The sequence below is a fragment of the Schistocerca serialis genome, chromosome 1 (genome assembly GCF_023864345.2).
Source record: "Schistocerca serialis cubense isolate TAMUIC-IGC-003099 chromosome 1, iqSchSeri2.2, whole genome shotgun sequence".
In the NCBI taxonomy this organism is placed as follows: Eukaryota; Metazoa; Arthropoda; class Insecta; order Orthoptera; family Acrididae; genus Schistocerca; species Schistocerca serialis.
In genome coordinates, this window is record NC_064638.1 from 907,475,943 (window position 1) to 907,491,371 (window position 15,429).

The 15,429-nt window shown below is 41.4% G+C and overlaps 1 protein-coding gene across 4 annotated transcripts in view; it reads right to left on the minus strand.

Moving 5' to 3' along the window:
• Positions 1 to 15,429, minus strand: part of LOC126411981 (probable aminoacyl tRNA synthase complex-interacting multifunctional protein 2) — a 33,916-nt gene that overhangs the window by 13,157 nt on the left and 5,330 nt on the right. For all 4 annotated transcript variants that reach the window (XM_050081409.1, XM_050081408.1, XM_050081407.1 and 1 more), the window contains exon 3: positions 3,009 to 3,231. In XM_050081409.1, the coding sequence (XP_049937366.1) occupies positions 3,009 to 3,231 (223 nt within the window). The remainder of the gene's footprint in view (positions 1 to 3,008; positions 3,232 to 15,429) is intronic.

Consider the following 15,429-nt stretch of genomic DNA (forward strand, 5'->3'; position numbering starts at 1 on the left):
AAGTACAGATCAATCCAATAGAAGTTCAAGACAGAAACCTATACAGAGACAAGATATGCAAATGGTATGTTAGGTCCGAGACAGAAGCCCTCAGAAACCAGGGGCAATGTAGACAGGGCAGAAAGTGACTCGATGGAGAAAAAAATGAGAGAATCATGGAACATCTCAGAAGGAATTCGCAAATGTGGCAGAATGTTTCGCATGATCCTACTGTGTCTCAATGCAAATAATAATAATAATAATAATAATAATAATAATAACAACTAGAGTGAGCTGTACACAATTATAAAACTCAACGTTGAACACAAAGTTGAAAAGAAACAGGTTGGGAGCAACTGTGCCAACAAGAATAACAACAACTCTAATAAGTTACTATCACACAATGGAAACTCCAGGTTGCAATATTAACATTACAAGGAAAAGGACAAATTGCTACTCACCATAAAGATGACATGTCGAGTTTCAGAAAGGCACAGGAGAAAGATTGTTACCCATTTACCTCTGGTCTAAAGGCTTTTTCAGAAAAGGGGACAGACATGCATTCATTCCTACAACACGCACACCTCATGCACACACGACTGCCATCTCTGGCAGCTTGGACCAGAAGGCAACTGTCATGTAGTATGAAAGCTGAAATCTGGAAGGGGACAGGAATGGGATAGCAGGGTATAGTTGGGGAGGGGGGGGGGGGGAGTGCTGTCTGGCAGAGTGTGTAGGGACTAGATGAAGGTACGAAAAGACTGCTACCAGACGGAGTGTTGGGAGGCCGTGGGGCAGGGAGATCAGGAGCAGGGTAGAGAAATGAGGAGTGGAAATTGAGAGGATTGGGAAAGGGGAAAGACGGGAGGATGCATTGGCAGAGGGTGACACACAATGACTGTGAGGTTTGTGAAAAGGGAATATGTGATGAGATGGAGAGGGCGGAAACCATTGGGTGGAGAGTGTGGGGAAAGTAGCATACCGCAGGTTGAGGCCGGAATAATTTCAGGAGCAGAGAATGTGTTGTAAGGCTAACTCCCATCAGTGCTGTTCAGAAAAGCTGATTGTAGAGAGAAGAACAAGCTGGCTCGCTTTTCGGAACAGCCATTGAAATCAAGGATGTGCTGTTCAGCTGCATGTTGTGCCACAGGGTGGTCTACTTCGCTCTTCACCACAGTTGGGCGGTGGCCGTTCATCTTGGTGTAAAGCTGGTTGGTAGTCATACCAACATAAAAAGCTGTGCCATAATTGCAGCCGAGCTCGTATATGACTTGGCTGCTTTCACAGGTGGCCCAGCATCTGATGGGGTAGAATAAGCTTGTGACCTAACTGGACGTGCAGGGTGGGTGGATTGGGCTGGTCTTGCACCTGGGTCTTCCAAGGGATATGATCTCTGCAGCAAGGGGTTGGGGCTGGGATTGGTAGTGTCATAGGAATTGGCTAGGATGTTGCGTAGGTTGAACGAGCAATGGAACACCACTTTATGAGGGAAGAGAAGGATCTTGGGAAGGAAGTCCCTTATTTCAGTGCATGACGATAGGTAATCAAAGCCCTGATGGAGGATGCGGTTCAGTTGTTACAGTCCAGGATAGTATTGGATGACCAAGGGGGCACTCTCTTGAACAGGGTATTGTGAGGATTAGTGGGTGTATGGGGAAATGACATGGGAGCTTTGTTTGCAGATTAGGTCTGCAGGATCGCTTCTGCCTATGAAGGTGTTGGTGAGACCTTCAGTGTAGTGGGTAAGGGATTCTTGTCATTGCTGATAGGCCATCCCTGGGTGGCCAGGATGTATGAAAGGCATTTTTTTGTTGTTGGAAGGGATGCCAGCTATCAAAATGCAGATAATGCTGATGGCTAACATGTGGACAGTGGTATGGATGGAGCCTTCAGAGAGGAAGAGGTCAATGTCCAGGAAGATGGCAGGATGGGTTGAGGAGAAACAGGTGAAGTGGATGGGAGAGAAGATGCCGAGGTTGTGAAGGAGGGTGTCTAGGCCTGAGTCCAGCTCACAAAGGTGTCATCAATGAACCTGAACCAGACAAGGGATTTGGCATTTTGGGGGCTAGGTAGGTCTCCTCTAGATGTCCCATAAATAGGTTGGCATACGAGGGTGGCATGCAGGTGCCCCTGGCTGTGCTGTGGATTTGCTGGTTAACCTCCCCTTCAAAGGAGAAATACTTGTGAGTTAGGATAAAGTTAATAAGGTGTATGAGGAATGAGGTTGTGGGTCCGGAGTCTGATGGGCATTGAGAAGGTAAAGTTCAATAGTGGCAAGGTCATGGGCATCAGGAATGTTTGTGTTAGGGAAGTGGCATCAACAGTGATGAGCAGGGATCGAGGACGTAAGGTAAGGGGGTGGTTGAGAGCCAGCGAAGGAAGTGGTTGGTATCTTTGATGGTGGAGGCCAGATTATAGGCAACTGGTTGGAACTGGTGTTCAATGTTTTATATCATTATTTTTTCCACTGTTATGGGCAATGAAAGAAGAGAATACCACAGATACACATATAAGTAGCAGACGAAACTAAGGGAATAATGTGAGCTATGTGAATTCTACAAGATAATCCAAATAAATAATAACACAATTTGAGTTGCTGTACATAGTGACACAAGTTGGACTGAATGTTTTGAGTTTCACAGCAGCCAGTCTTAAGTACATAATATTGTAATCCTGTAAAATAATAGCATTTGATATACACAAATGTAATGTATGTTGCCATCTAGATCCAATGTTCCTGAAGAGGATTACTTATCTTTATCTCTTGATAAACAATGAAAACTAGAACATTAACTGCACGACTGTTTTCCCATGTGACTCCTATTTCCATGAGAGTTTTGTAAACTCTTATGTAGGAAGTGGTGCTAATGGTGGTGCTGCTGTTGCTGGTGGTGGTGGTAGTAGTAGTAGTAGTAGTAGTAGTAGTAGTAGTAGTAGTACCAACAATAATAAACTGTCATTTTATTCCTTACCTCACTGTAAACTCTTGACATAATTTTTCACTGCACAAAAATAAAGGTTACACATACCATTTTTCCATACAATGAAGATAGTTAACTCTGGCACATTTTCTGTTCCCGTTTGATTATCCATATTACTGAAGCATTCATTTTTAGGTGCATTAACTACAGTTGAGTGGACGTGACAGCTTAATCTCAGGTTCACTTTTGCATTCCATAGTCTTGCGAGGGCAATAAGAGAGTAAGGAGGATGTTGTGGACTAACATTTACAACAATATCTTGAAGTCTGTCCTGCAACACAAAGAGAAAATCACATATAGGGAATTCTTAAATATTATATTAACACAGTTATTAATTCCACACCAAGAAGCCAAGAGACACTCATGTTATGATTACAGTCGGCAGTAGCAGAACACTGCTTAAGTGAGGGACATGGAATGAAATTTGATGAAGCTGTGGTAGTTGCCAACATTTCCAGTTTTTGGAACAGTGTCTATAAAGATGCGATTGAAATTAGGTTGGTGGATAATTTAATCAACAGAGACAATGGGTTTCCTCTTAGCAAGACGTGGGATCCTGTATTATCTCGCATCAAAATTGAATGTTCTTTGGTGCGGCCCTGAGTGCGATAGATCGTTGCCACCAGTGTTCTACAAAGGGCGGCGCCACCTCCCTGTCTTGGAGGGCAGCATCCTTGATGGGCGGTGCATGCACCATGTACTGAATGGTGGCCTATATAGGACGTAGATGTAGAGCCTGGCATCAGTTCTCAGTAGGACTCAGTGGGAATGCAGAAGCAGCGTTCTCCTGAAGTTGGTGATCAGTTGGATCACTGAAATATTGAGTCGAGCTGATTTTAGGATCCGGCAGCAAACCAGAAGAGACTTTCAAGACTTATTACGCCAGGAAAGCCTATGTGGTCACATCACGCTATGTGCTTTAGTGCTGGACAGTAGCAAATATTCTAGTGGAAGTCTTTTATCTTTATCTTGATGATAAACTGATGGATGACTTTGTAAGTACATTAATTTGCACATGGTGGACATCCATTGTCAGCTTGGCAGAACTTGTGATGCACAAGTCACAGACCACATGAAGATTAATGCCTTTCTGAAACTGCTCCTATATGCAGGGATTTACAGTCTCCCATCTGCATTTCAAAGACCTGTGGGAGATAGACAGGTTTGATGTATTTGAAGTTACTATGGTATATAAGGGACAGTGTCCTATTCAGAGGCAGATAGCAGTCACTTCATCCTGCCAGAGTAACTGGTGTGGGGAGTGCCACGTCTGGATAGTTGGCTTACTGTCGCTCAGTTGAATGGCCCTCTCCCTCAACAGAAAAATGACAAAATGGAGGGGGGGGGGGGGGGCGGGGATGAGGAATGGCACATTGTGTCATGCCAGGTTCCTTGCAGGACCCCTTAAGATGCCTGGTCTGCTCTGGCACCCAGCAAAATGATACCTTCTTCCCCTGATGCCGAGGAAACAACAGTTTATCCTGCATTAACAGCATCATTTTCTCTGCTGGGTACATATACTGGAATGATAGTAGGGCACTAAAGGAATAGGAGAAGACGAAAAACTGTCCGCTCTGAAAACACCTCATCTTCTCTTACTACCTTCAGAACTGTGTGGAGCTCTGTGGTAAATACAGCATATTCATGGTGAAGGCGAATCCTGAAAACATGGGCAGGTAATATTGCTGAACAGTCAAAGGAGTTCTCTTGTTTTAAACTGTCAGTGTACACTAATGTACAGCTGTGAACCCAATCTAAAATGTTATCAAACACAGATTGAAAGGTAATATCTGCAGTGCAATCTACCTTGAAATTTGTCAAGTCTAAAACAATTCTGGGCTTCTTCAAAGCCAAGATGGAGATCTGATCTGCCTTGGTGTAAAACTTGAAAATCAGCCACACTCATATAAAAGACCACTCTTCATGTGAATCGCACAAGGCCCCATTTCTCACTGTCTGTGGAGTGAACAACATCTTACAGGCCTGTTGCATCAGATGGAGAATCACCACCTGATGTTAAGTGTAGGCTCACTAGCCTCTGTGCAAGATTTGGTGTAAAGCTGGTAGGAAAGGCCCCAGTGGCCATCCTAATTCCTTCACTATGTACATTTTTAAACATAAGGGTTTCAAATACTCATTTGGTTGGCACTTGTAATCAAGCCATTTATTAGCCATTTTAATATATATAGTAGCAACAACATATGTTTAAAATCAAATGTGAGACCCAGAAACCTCTTCATGCCTCCAAAATTAAGAACAATGCTTGTCATCCTCATCACAGGAAAGCTAAAAATAGAATGTGAACTGTTAAAAAGAATGAACACAGACTTTTCATCTGAGAAGCTAAACTTCTTTTCTCCACCCATTCCTGCATGGTGTATACACGGACAAGGAAAAAAAAATCCCGGATTTTTCCCAGTTAAAAATACAGTTTCTCCCAGGTGAAAACACGCTTTTTCCGTGTTAAGTGACAGTGTATTTTCCCTTATCAATCGTTTGAATGGTTATGGTTTTATACACGGGCATAGAATCTCCAGGCACTTTAGAAAACAAACTCAGGGAAAAAGACATGTTTTGGAAATCTCTTTGATGTGCAGCAACATGTACGCTTCGTGTTTTCGTATTAAAAAAGTATACATTGGAATTCCACCAAACACCGCATGTTACTTTCCGAATAATTGAAACCGAGACTGCAATGAGCTTTTGTAAGCCAGTCATAGCTCATGTCACGTGATCTCGCCAGCAGATGACAGCGGATATTCAGAGCACAGCACACGTGATGTAGTCATCCAACAGCAACATCACTGTTAAGTAGCACGAACACACAAACGGGGAAAGTTGATAGTTTAATGACATAAATGTCTGAACTTCAGGGTTCGAAATTCTTTTAAATGGCTCGTCATCAAACAGTTAATTTTTAAATGAGTCAAGAAATTCATGGTACATTCTCGCACATAGTTCAACTTACATAAAATAATATTTACTTTGAAAGTAACGCGTTTCAAACCACAATACGCAATATTTTCCTGCGACCTGTTAGAAATAGGTTTGTTTCAGCAGTTGCCAGAGAGCGCAGATAACAGGCGTAATCGTGCTTGCACACCTATGATGCTGTAGGAAGCCCGTATGTACATACGTTAAGAATCTTGAAAGATCATACATTATGTCATAAAAGAAACAAGACATCAGAGGATACTCCAAGAGCATCGGAATTTCATGAACCATACTAATATGTGCACATTTAAAGTGCATACTTAAAAGTGCACAGTTGTATGTCCAGATTACCAATGAAGTAGACCTCGATCTGATATTAAGCTTTTCAGTGTGGTTTTCGGGATGTAAATTTTCTTGGAGCACCAGTACTGTATTATATCATATTTGATTCTTTATTACGGCATATGCTGTGGCCGAGCGGTTCTAAGTGCTACAGTCTGGAACCGCGCTGCTGCTACGGTCGCAGGTTTGAATCCTGCCTCGGGCATGGATGTGTGTGATGTCCTTAGGTTAGTTAGGTTTAAGTAGTTCTACGTCTAGGGGACTGATGACCTCAGATGTTAAGTCCCATAGTGCTTAGAGCCATTATGGCATATATTTGCGAACCAGGTCAATACTAAAAAAAATTGAATTTTCAAAAATATGTTCATCTTGTAGCACACATCTTTCTGAAAAGTCTGAAACATAAAGCATATGTGTTCGAGAAAATTTAAGACATGTTATTTGGTCGTAAGTGTGCCAAAGTGCAGTGCCACGCCTCTTCATAAAGCATTCTTCTATGGCACGTCACTGTATTTCGCTCTGTGGAATTGAAACATGTATATTTTGTAATGGATGTCATGAAACTATATTCAGGACAGCGGAAATTGAAATGTCCTGTGGTGCCTCTCCTGCTCCCAGTTGGCCGGTTTGACAGCCTGCCCCTCTTTAAAAAAAAAATCTCGCAATTAATAGCGGATGGGATTATTTGTAATCGGGAGAAGAAGAACTCTTCAGAAAATTTGCACTCTTTATTATCTATTAGCTAATAACTTGCTGTTCTGTGTGACATAAAATTAAATATAGGATACATAAAACCAATAAAGACAAGAGACAAGCAAGAAAGTACACAGTTCTTCAATCCTTAGCGCCTAGCATTTTTCTCTCTCTAATCTTGCAACAGCTTTACATGGCGTGCTTTCCTGTCTGCGAAAGAATCTATTACCTCATCAAAGTTCGTCAAACGTTTTGCTATATGAAAAATCGAAATGTCGTTATCTAATACTGAAAAAGTTGTTAACACAAATAATAGCCAAGACCGGTGTGGTTTCTCAATCTGGTTACGTCTTATTTTGTCATTGTCTGCTAGATAAAACAAAATATGCCTTTCTAACATTGCAGCAATTTTGTAACACACACCAAATAAACGAGACTGTTTTGGCACAAACGGCCATTTTTATAACACAACAGAATATAATTCACTTAGTACCAATATCAAGACTTTATGTTAGGAAATAGTTTCACATTTCATTCATATGCACCAGTTTCTCAAGCACGAGATCGAAAAGTAGTATTACGAAATTTTTATATAAATTTGGAATCGTCTTATTTTTTCATAATTTGTGATGTCCCCGTTTCTTCTCCTTCCTCGTTCTAACAAACAATCTTGTCATCACCAATTCTGTAGCTATTCCTGCCATTGTCCAAATCTGTTTGCCGATTACCCTCACTAACCCTACCAGAATCACAGGTTTAGTTATCCCGCGATTATTTTCCAGTTAGGCGTTATTACATGTTCGTACAACATGTTTTCTGAGTTACTTCAAGAATAGAACTTAAGCGGCTGCTAGCTGGGGACTGTACAACTGGTCTTTACTAGTGTAGCGAGCTGGCCAAAAATTTTCTGTCAAAATTTCATTTTCTTGGATACACTGAGAAGATAACACATAATCTTTCTCACCTGTTATTCCTGTCAGTTGTTTATTCTGGTAGTCTGAATCTATGGATTTCGCTAGTAATTATAACAACACTGATCATCCGCAAACCCAATCAACCACATAATCAGACAGTGATTGGCATTCATCTGTTTGGCTTTACTCTGCTCAGCTCGTATAGCCCCGTCCCCTTTCGTCTTCAGAAAGTTTATATCTAGATGCAACGAGGATTCTCCTGACAGAGACATAACGTACACTAAGCACAAATTGAAAAATGAACTAATGATACATTCAGAAATCAACTTAAAATGTGTTCAATGACGAACAGGGAAGCACTTCAAAATCATATGAATAATCCATAGACAAATGTGTGCTGGATGCTAGGCGCTTTGTGAAACAAGTTTTTTTTCCTCAAGAATATGAATTTGGCGCCCCCTTTTCCTGGTAGCATCTAGCTGCTTGCTGCGACTACTTGCACAGCCAACAGCCACATTCCTGTAGCCAGAAGTGGGAGAATCTACTACTCTAATGCGACTCAACTGTGCATGCACATGAGCCCGCTCGTAGTTGCTAAAACGAACCTAATGTACACAGTTGTGACTTCACGTTCACTGGAGGCAATTTGTTGTTATGAAGCATTGCTTAGTGTTCCTAAAGCCTTTGACACATTTTGCTGTTGGTAGACGCTTGCATGAGCACTGTGTGTCGTTGCTGTATATGGCTCATTTCCTTTGCAATTTAAGTTATTTTCGCCTTTTTCTCTCGTTTATGTTTTATTGTGAAAGTATTATTCTGCAGTAGCAGGATACAGTAATATCCTTTGTTAGAGTATTGGTTCTTACCAGTCAAAATTACGAAACTTTAACTGAAAACTAAAACAATGAAAAATTCCCAGAATTCGGTCGTATACACCCTGAACTGACCAGCTGTTGTTGCAAGGTAGGATGTAAAACAAAAAAATTAAGGAGTTGTCTCTAAATAAAGAATGCTGGACAGGAGTTAACTGTTGATTGTTTGCTATTAATTGCTAGAGTAAAGACAGTCACACTTAAAATGCTCCTCGACGGACACTGTTCTGTTGTTCATAGTGGCCTGAGAGGACATCACTGACTCGATATTTAACACAGTGTGGCGAAATGAAAGAACTGCATAAAGGAGGTGGGAAGATGTCCTCAAAAGCTCCATTCATGGAGCTGTGCAAGGATATTGTGCCTCCAAGTAGGCCTTCTTGAAGCCAAGAAACAGATCTATTAAGTGAAGCCTGTGTAGGAAAGCCTGTTGTACAGTTGCATCCAGGAGGACCTGGTTAGTGAATGTAGAGTGATACCTCCTGAACCTACACTAAAAGTGACTAAGGAGCTGTCTGGATTCTAAGAGCCATACAAGGTAGTGGTTGACTATCTGCCCAAAAGTTTCGTCTGTTAGTTACGGCAACACTGCAATAACTACTCAGGCACATATGGTTCTACCCATGTTTTAAAAGAAGAATTACAAAATTGCTTACTTCTACGAGTTGGGAAAGAGTTCTGATACCCTAATGATTAAAAAGGGTGAGGAGGATTCCAACACTGTATGAGATGCCATCACATACTATAATGGACCCTACTGTGACCATGTGACATGTCAAGAGCAGCAGGTAAAGCAGATCTCAGCTACCACACAGAAAAATGGTAGTTCTTCATTGACAGAAACAAAGTCCCAATTGCCACTCTCAGTGGCTAGTCTGTAGCATTGGAAACCTGGATCCAGTCTTGCAGTGGCAGTAACCTTGGTGAAATGTTCTGTCCACGTCTGGACAATGCCTCACAAGTTGGTCTGGAGATATCTTTTCCTCATTACGGCAAGTAGTAGCTACCTCCCACCTAGCCCAGAAATCCTACTGATGATCTCACATACAACTGTATTTGCATTGGAACAGTTTATGGTGTTCAGGAACTGTTGCCACAATCTCTTCTTCCTCTCTTTAATAACTGAGCAATATTTCACCCTCACTACCTGAAAGTCTGCACTTGGCTGCATACAAACTTCCCCATCTGGTTCTAATTGCAGAGTAGCATTTGTTGCTCTACTTATGGACAGGCTACCCTTTTGTCTGGTGGGATGGAGCTTCAACATTGTGGTGGACTGTTTCAGTAATACGATTCACTCATTTCTGGATGCTGTCATGGTGGTGGCTTTCTTTCAGGAAGGACTCTGTCCGGCATGTGAATCCAGACCGGGAAATGACAACTCGGGTGTGAATTGTCAACCACTTCCCATCAAGCAGAGTGTGTGTGTGTGTGTGTGTGTGTGTGTGTGTGTGTGTGTGTGTGTTTTGTTGGGGGGGGGGGGGGGGGGGGGAGCACAGAGATCGAGAGCAGTGAACAACACTGTCGCATTGGCTGAAGTGCTTGCTCTGTCCCACATTTGACAGACAAGCATGTGGTCATATTAGAAGGCACTCAAGTATTCCACCCCTGGGATATGTGATCGCAGAGCTCCAAAGCACAATGTGTATTAAAATCACCAACGAGGAGAAAGGACTGGGGAAGCTGAGTATGAGTTCACTTAGAACTTCTTTGTCTAGAACTTCACGTGGGGGCACTTACAGCGAACATGCTGTCAACCTATTAACACACATCCACCGATACTGTTGCTGCTTGTAGGTGGGTGCTGAGTGGGAGAGGTGAGGAGTGGTATGTGCTGTTTATGAAAACTGCAACACCTCTTTCAGCTCTCTCTTCACTAAGGCCATCCTTTTTGTGGAGGATGAGCCATGTAATACAGACACATTAGATTGCTTATAATGTGTTTACTGGAGACATATAGACATTGGTCAGCCCCGAGCTAACAAACTCAGTTCCTCAACACACATCCTCAACCCACTGCTGTTTTTTTTTTCTCTCTCTCTCTCTCTTTTTGCCTCTGGTGGGGAGCTTGCACCAACGTTTACCACTGAGGGATGTTGTGCTCTGCTCAGTTGTCAATGACTGTGTGCCAACCCTACCCTGTTGTACAGCCTTCTTCAATTGTGAGGTGGACAACTTCATGAAAGTAGGTAGCTGCGTAGCCCCAAAAGGTATTTATATTTTTAATTTCTTTCTTTTTTTTTTAATTATAGGAGCAACAGTTAAACCACGGAAGCACAATGCCAATCAAATTTACAAGATGTTGAGCCTATTACTGATGTACGTCTACACTCTGATTAAACTATTTCATGCACTGTAGCTGGTTTCCTCCAATCAGAGCGCTCTGTGTCATGCCTGAACAATTTCCCGTTGCCAAAAATTAATTCTCTTCCAATTCCTTGCCCAGCTTTCTTTCTTGACGTGTTTGGATCCCGACACACAGCACAACTATTTTGTACATGGCACGAACCTAACACTACTGGATAAAGCAAATCTTTGGCAAGTAAAGAGAGAGCTTACGGAAGTCAAGAAATCTCTGCAACAAAACCCGGAATACTCTTCTCCATTTACAATCACTGAAGTGGAGACAGCCCTTAAGCATACGAAATGTAGAAAAGCTGCAGGTGCAGAGGGGCTTTACCCTGAATTTTTGGTGCACAGTGGGCCCGTAACGCGAAATTGGCTAGTTTGCCTTTTTAACAAAATTATTCATACAAGCAACATTACCCAAAAAATCTATCAAAAAGCCAGGGAAAGAGGGAACAGCTGCAGAACACTTCTGCCCCAAATCTCTACTTAGCTGTGCTTACAAGCTATTGGAAAGAATGATTCTAAGGCCGGTATTACACTATCAAATTTCTTTGTCAAAGATTTGATCAAAGATGTGATCAAATATTCCGTCAAATATATTTGACAAAAATCTTTGACATAGTGCTAGAAGGGGTATTACACTGTCATCAAATTTTTCATCAAAGTTCAAGATGGCTGACAATAACTTGTTATTAACCGCAGCAGTTGTACGTACCCCAATTACATTGTGCCCACATGCGGAAAAGAAGTGGGGGAAAAAATGGAACCATACATACGAGATTGACAGTCTTAAAAGTCCTGGGATTACAACTTGATAATAAATTCAGTTGGGAGGAGCACATCCCAGAACTGCAGAAACGCCTTAACTAATCTGTTTGCAATTCGAGTGTTAGCAGACATAGGCAACATAAAAATGAAAAAGCTTGCATACTTTCATTCCATAATGTCATATGGTATAATATTTTGGAGTAAATCTTCAAGTCAAACAAAAGTTTTCAGAGTCCAAAAGCGTGTAATACACATTATTTGTGGAGTAAATTCACGGACATCCTGTAGAAACCTCTTCAAAGAACTGGGTATACTAACTACTGCCTCTCAATATATTTACTCCTTAACGAAATTTGTCGTAAATAATATATATCTTTTTCCAACAAACAACTCAGTTCATACATACAATACCAGGAACAAAAATGATCTACACAAGGACTTAAAAGCACTTACTTTAGTTCAAAAAGAGGTCCACTACTCAGGAACACTCATCTTCAATAATTTGCCAGCAAACATAAAAAATTTAGTTACAAATAAAGATCAGTTTAAAAGGAGCCTGAAAGACTTACTAGTGACCAACTCCTACTCCATTGACAAAATTTTTAATAGAAACAAATGATGTATTGTATTTATTCATACTATTAGTATTGTTTTTTCAGCTTAAAAAAATTGACATGTTCCACATCCACGAGGTTCTCCTCAGCACGGATCTATGGAACGAAAAACTAATCTAATCTGGGTGAAGCCATGGGTTTTACGACGACACGATAAAAGCATTCCACAAAACTTCTTACGTGAGCTTACAGTGGAAGACGTCAAGTGGTACATCAATTACTTAAGAATGGATGAGCATACATTCCTGTATGTGCTCAGTGAAGTGTATCCTCATATCACAAAGCACAATATTCACTTAAGAACTGCTACATCTTCAGAAGACAGGTTCACTGTAACACTCCGATTCCTTGCTACAGGAGAAGGTTATGTTATGTTATGTTATGTTAGGTTAGGTTAGGTTAGGATAGGTCAGGTCAGGTCTCGTCTCCAATCTTCTTATTTTATTTTTGTATTCAGGGTGCCTCACGTTGTAAAGCGCCTCATCAGCTTCATACATCTCTATTGATTTTGTAGTTGTCGGCACACACCAATTGTATTTACCGGCAATGTTTATAAAAACACTACAGACGGCAGAATGCTGCAGCGATGCTAGTGCTCCATGCGGTAACATGTCACATTGCAGTGAACAAAAGACAAGCGATTTCTTTGATCAAATCTACAGCGAGGCCCTAGATTTGATCAAATATTGGACGACATTTGACAAAGTTCCTATTACACCATCAAATATCTTTGACAAAGATTTTGGACAAAGAAATTTGATAGTGTAATACCGGCCTAAACCGAATCCAAGATCAAATTAATGCTATGATACCACCTGAAGAAGCTGGATTCAGACCTTATAGAAGCTGCTGTGAACAAGTGCTCTCCTTGACTACTCACATAGAATCTGGATACCAAAAGAAACTTAAAACTGGAGTAGTGTTCATTGACCTGTCAGCAGCTTATGTCACAGTGTGGCGTGAGGGCCCATTATTGAAATTTTTGAGAGCAATACCTTGCGAAACTCTAGACAACCTCTTAAGTAACATGTTAAGTAATAGGCAGTTTAAAGTACATCAAGGAGAAGAGAAAAGCAGATGGCATATACTCAATAACGGATTACCTCAGGGCTCTGTCCTTGCTCCAGTGTTATTCAACCTCTACACACCTGACTTGGCGAAAATTTCAATATGCAGATGACCTGGCAATTTCATATCAGAGTGAAGACATTTCTGAATGTTCAAAAAGACCTAAGGAACAGCCTTACTAAACTTTATGAGTATTTTGAGACATGGCGACTGAGACCAAATGTGTCTAAAACTGAGGTAAGCCTGTTCCACCTCTCTAATCACCTTTCATCAGCAAAGATCAGTCCACAGTTCGGCCCTCTTGGCACCGTCAGATACAACTGAAGCCTGAAATACCTGGGAGTCACTCTGGACAGAACTTTAACATACAAAAAACACTTTTCCAACTTGGCCAAGAAGATACAAACACGAGTGAACCTTGTGAGAAAGCTGGCAGTTTGTACATGGGGAGCAACCACATCAGTCCTCTGAGGAGCATACCTTGCACTGGTATACACTGCAGCAGACTACTGTGCACCAGTTTGGCTCCGAAGCACCCATGTAGCGAAAGTAGATGTCCAACTGAACTCAGTTATGAGAGCAATTAGTGGTACAGTCTTGTCTACACCTACTTGCTGGCTACCAGTGCTTTCAAACATCTGTCCACCAGACCTCCGTCGAAATTCTGCTCTTTACTACCTCTGTCAGCAAGCTTCTGAAAACAACTCGATCCCTCTTCATGACAATTTGCTATCACTGCCCAGGAAACGCCTCAAATCTAGAAGACCAGCATATGAAATGGGAGTCCAAATGCTATACACGGGATTCAACCAGGACGCAGAGTGGAAACGTGAGTGGCAAGCTACAAGAACCCGAAACCATTAACTTGTAGACAATCCAACAGTTCCAGTTCCAGGCTTCCACCAACCATGGGAGATGTGGGTGCAGTTAAACAGATATCGGACCGAAGAGGGTAGGTGCAAATACAACATACACAAGTGGGGCTTTTAAAGTGACAGTGTTTGAGACAACGGTGACAACCAAACAATGAGTCACATTGTGAATGACTGTCCAGACACTTCCCTGGTGGCATTGAGAAGCTTCATCAAGCATCCCACGAGGCACTCTGCTGGATCGAGTCCATCAACATCCGAGTGTAGTCTGAGCCATTTTAAAACGTGTGTACTATATATAATTTCACATGTTCATTTTTATATATATTTCTTTGTTTTACTAAATGTGTATTACTGTAACTGATGCTTACGATAATAATAATAATGTGTACTACTGTGGTTTGGCTTCGTGTCTATGTTGGCTACAAAAATGTGTTCACTATCGTGTTCATAATAGCTTATATGAATTCTTATTTTTTTAAATTTATTATTAAACCTACTCCTGCATTACCCCTATTTGAATTTGTGTGTATAGCCCTGTATTCAACTGATCACAAGTCCTGTTCCTCCTGCCACCGAACTTCACTACTTCCCACTATATCTAACATTGGGTCGACAGAAGCGTCCGATCCCACGCGTCGGCTTTGACCCTTGACGTATGGGTGTTGTCGCGTGTGACGTCATGACGGTGCGGAGTTTGGTTTGAGTGTGGCTGTCTCCAGTTCTGTTTTATCTTATTTTATTTACTTTTCTGATCTGTTTGTTCTATCTCGTGAGATTTTTTTTGTTTTAATTTAAAAACACTTATTTTAATTATCTGTTTCCTCGAATTTCTGTTTTAGTTTATTATATTTATCTTTCTGATCTGTTCGTTCTATCCCGTGAGATTTTTTTTAAAAAAAGACAAAAAACACTAATCAGCTACTGAAGCATCTTTATCTTCTATGGGTTGCAGGGGTTACGACCCCTGGGGAGGTGGGTGGGTATTCATGCATGGCTGTCTTCACTTACACGTTGTAGCTACACAAGGCGTCTAAATTTGT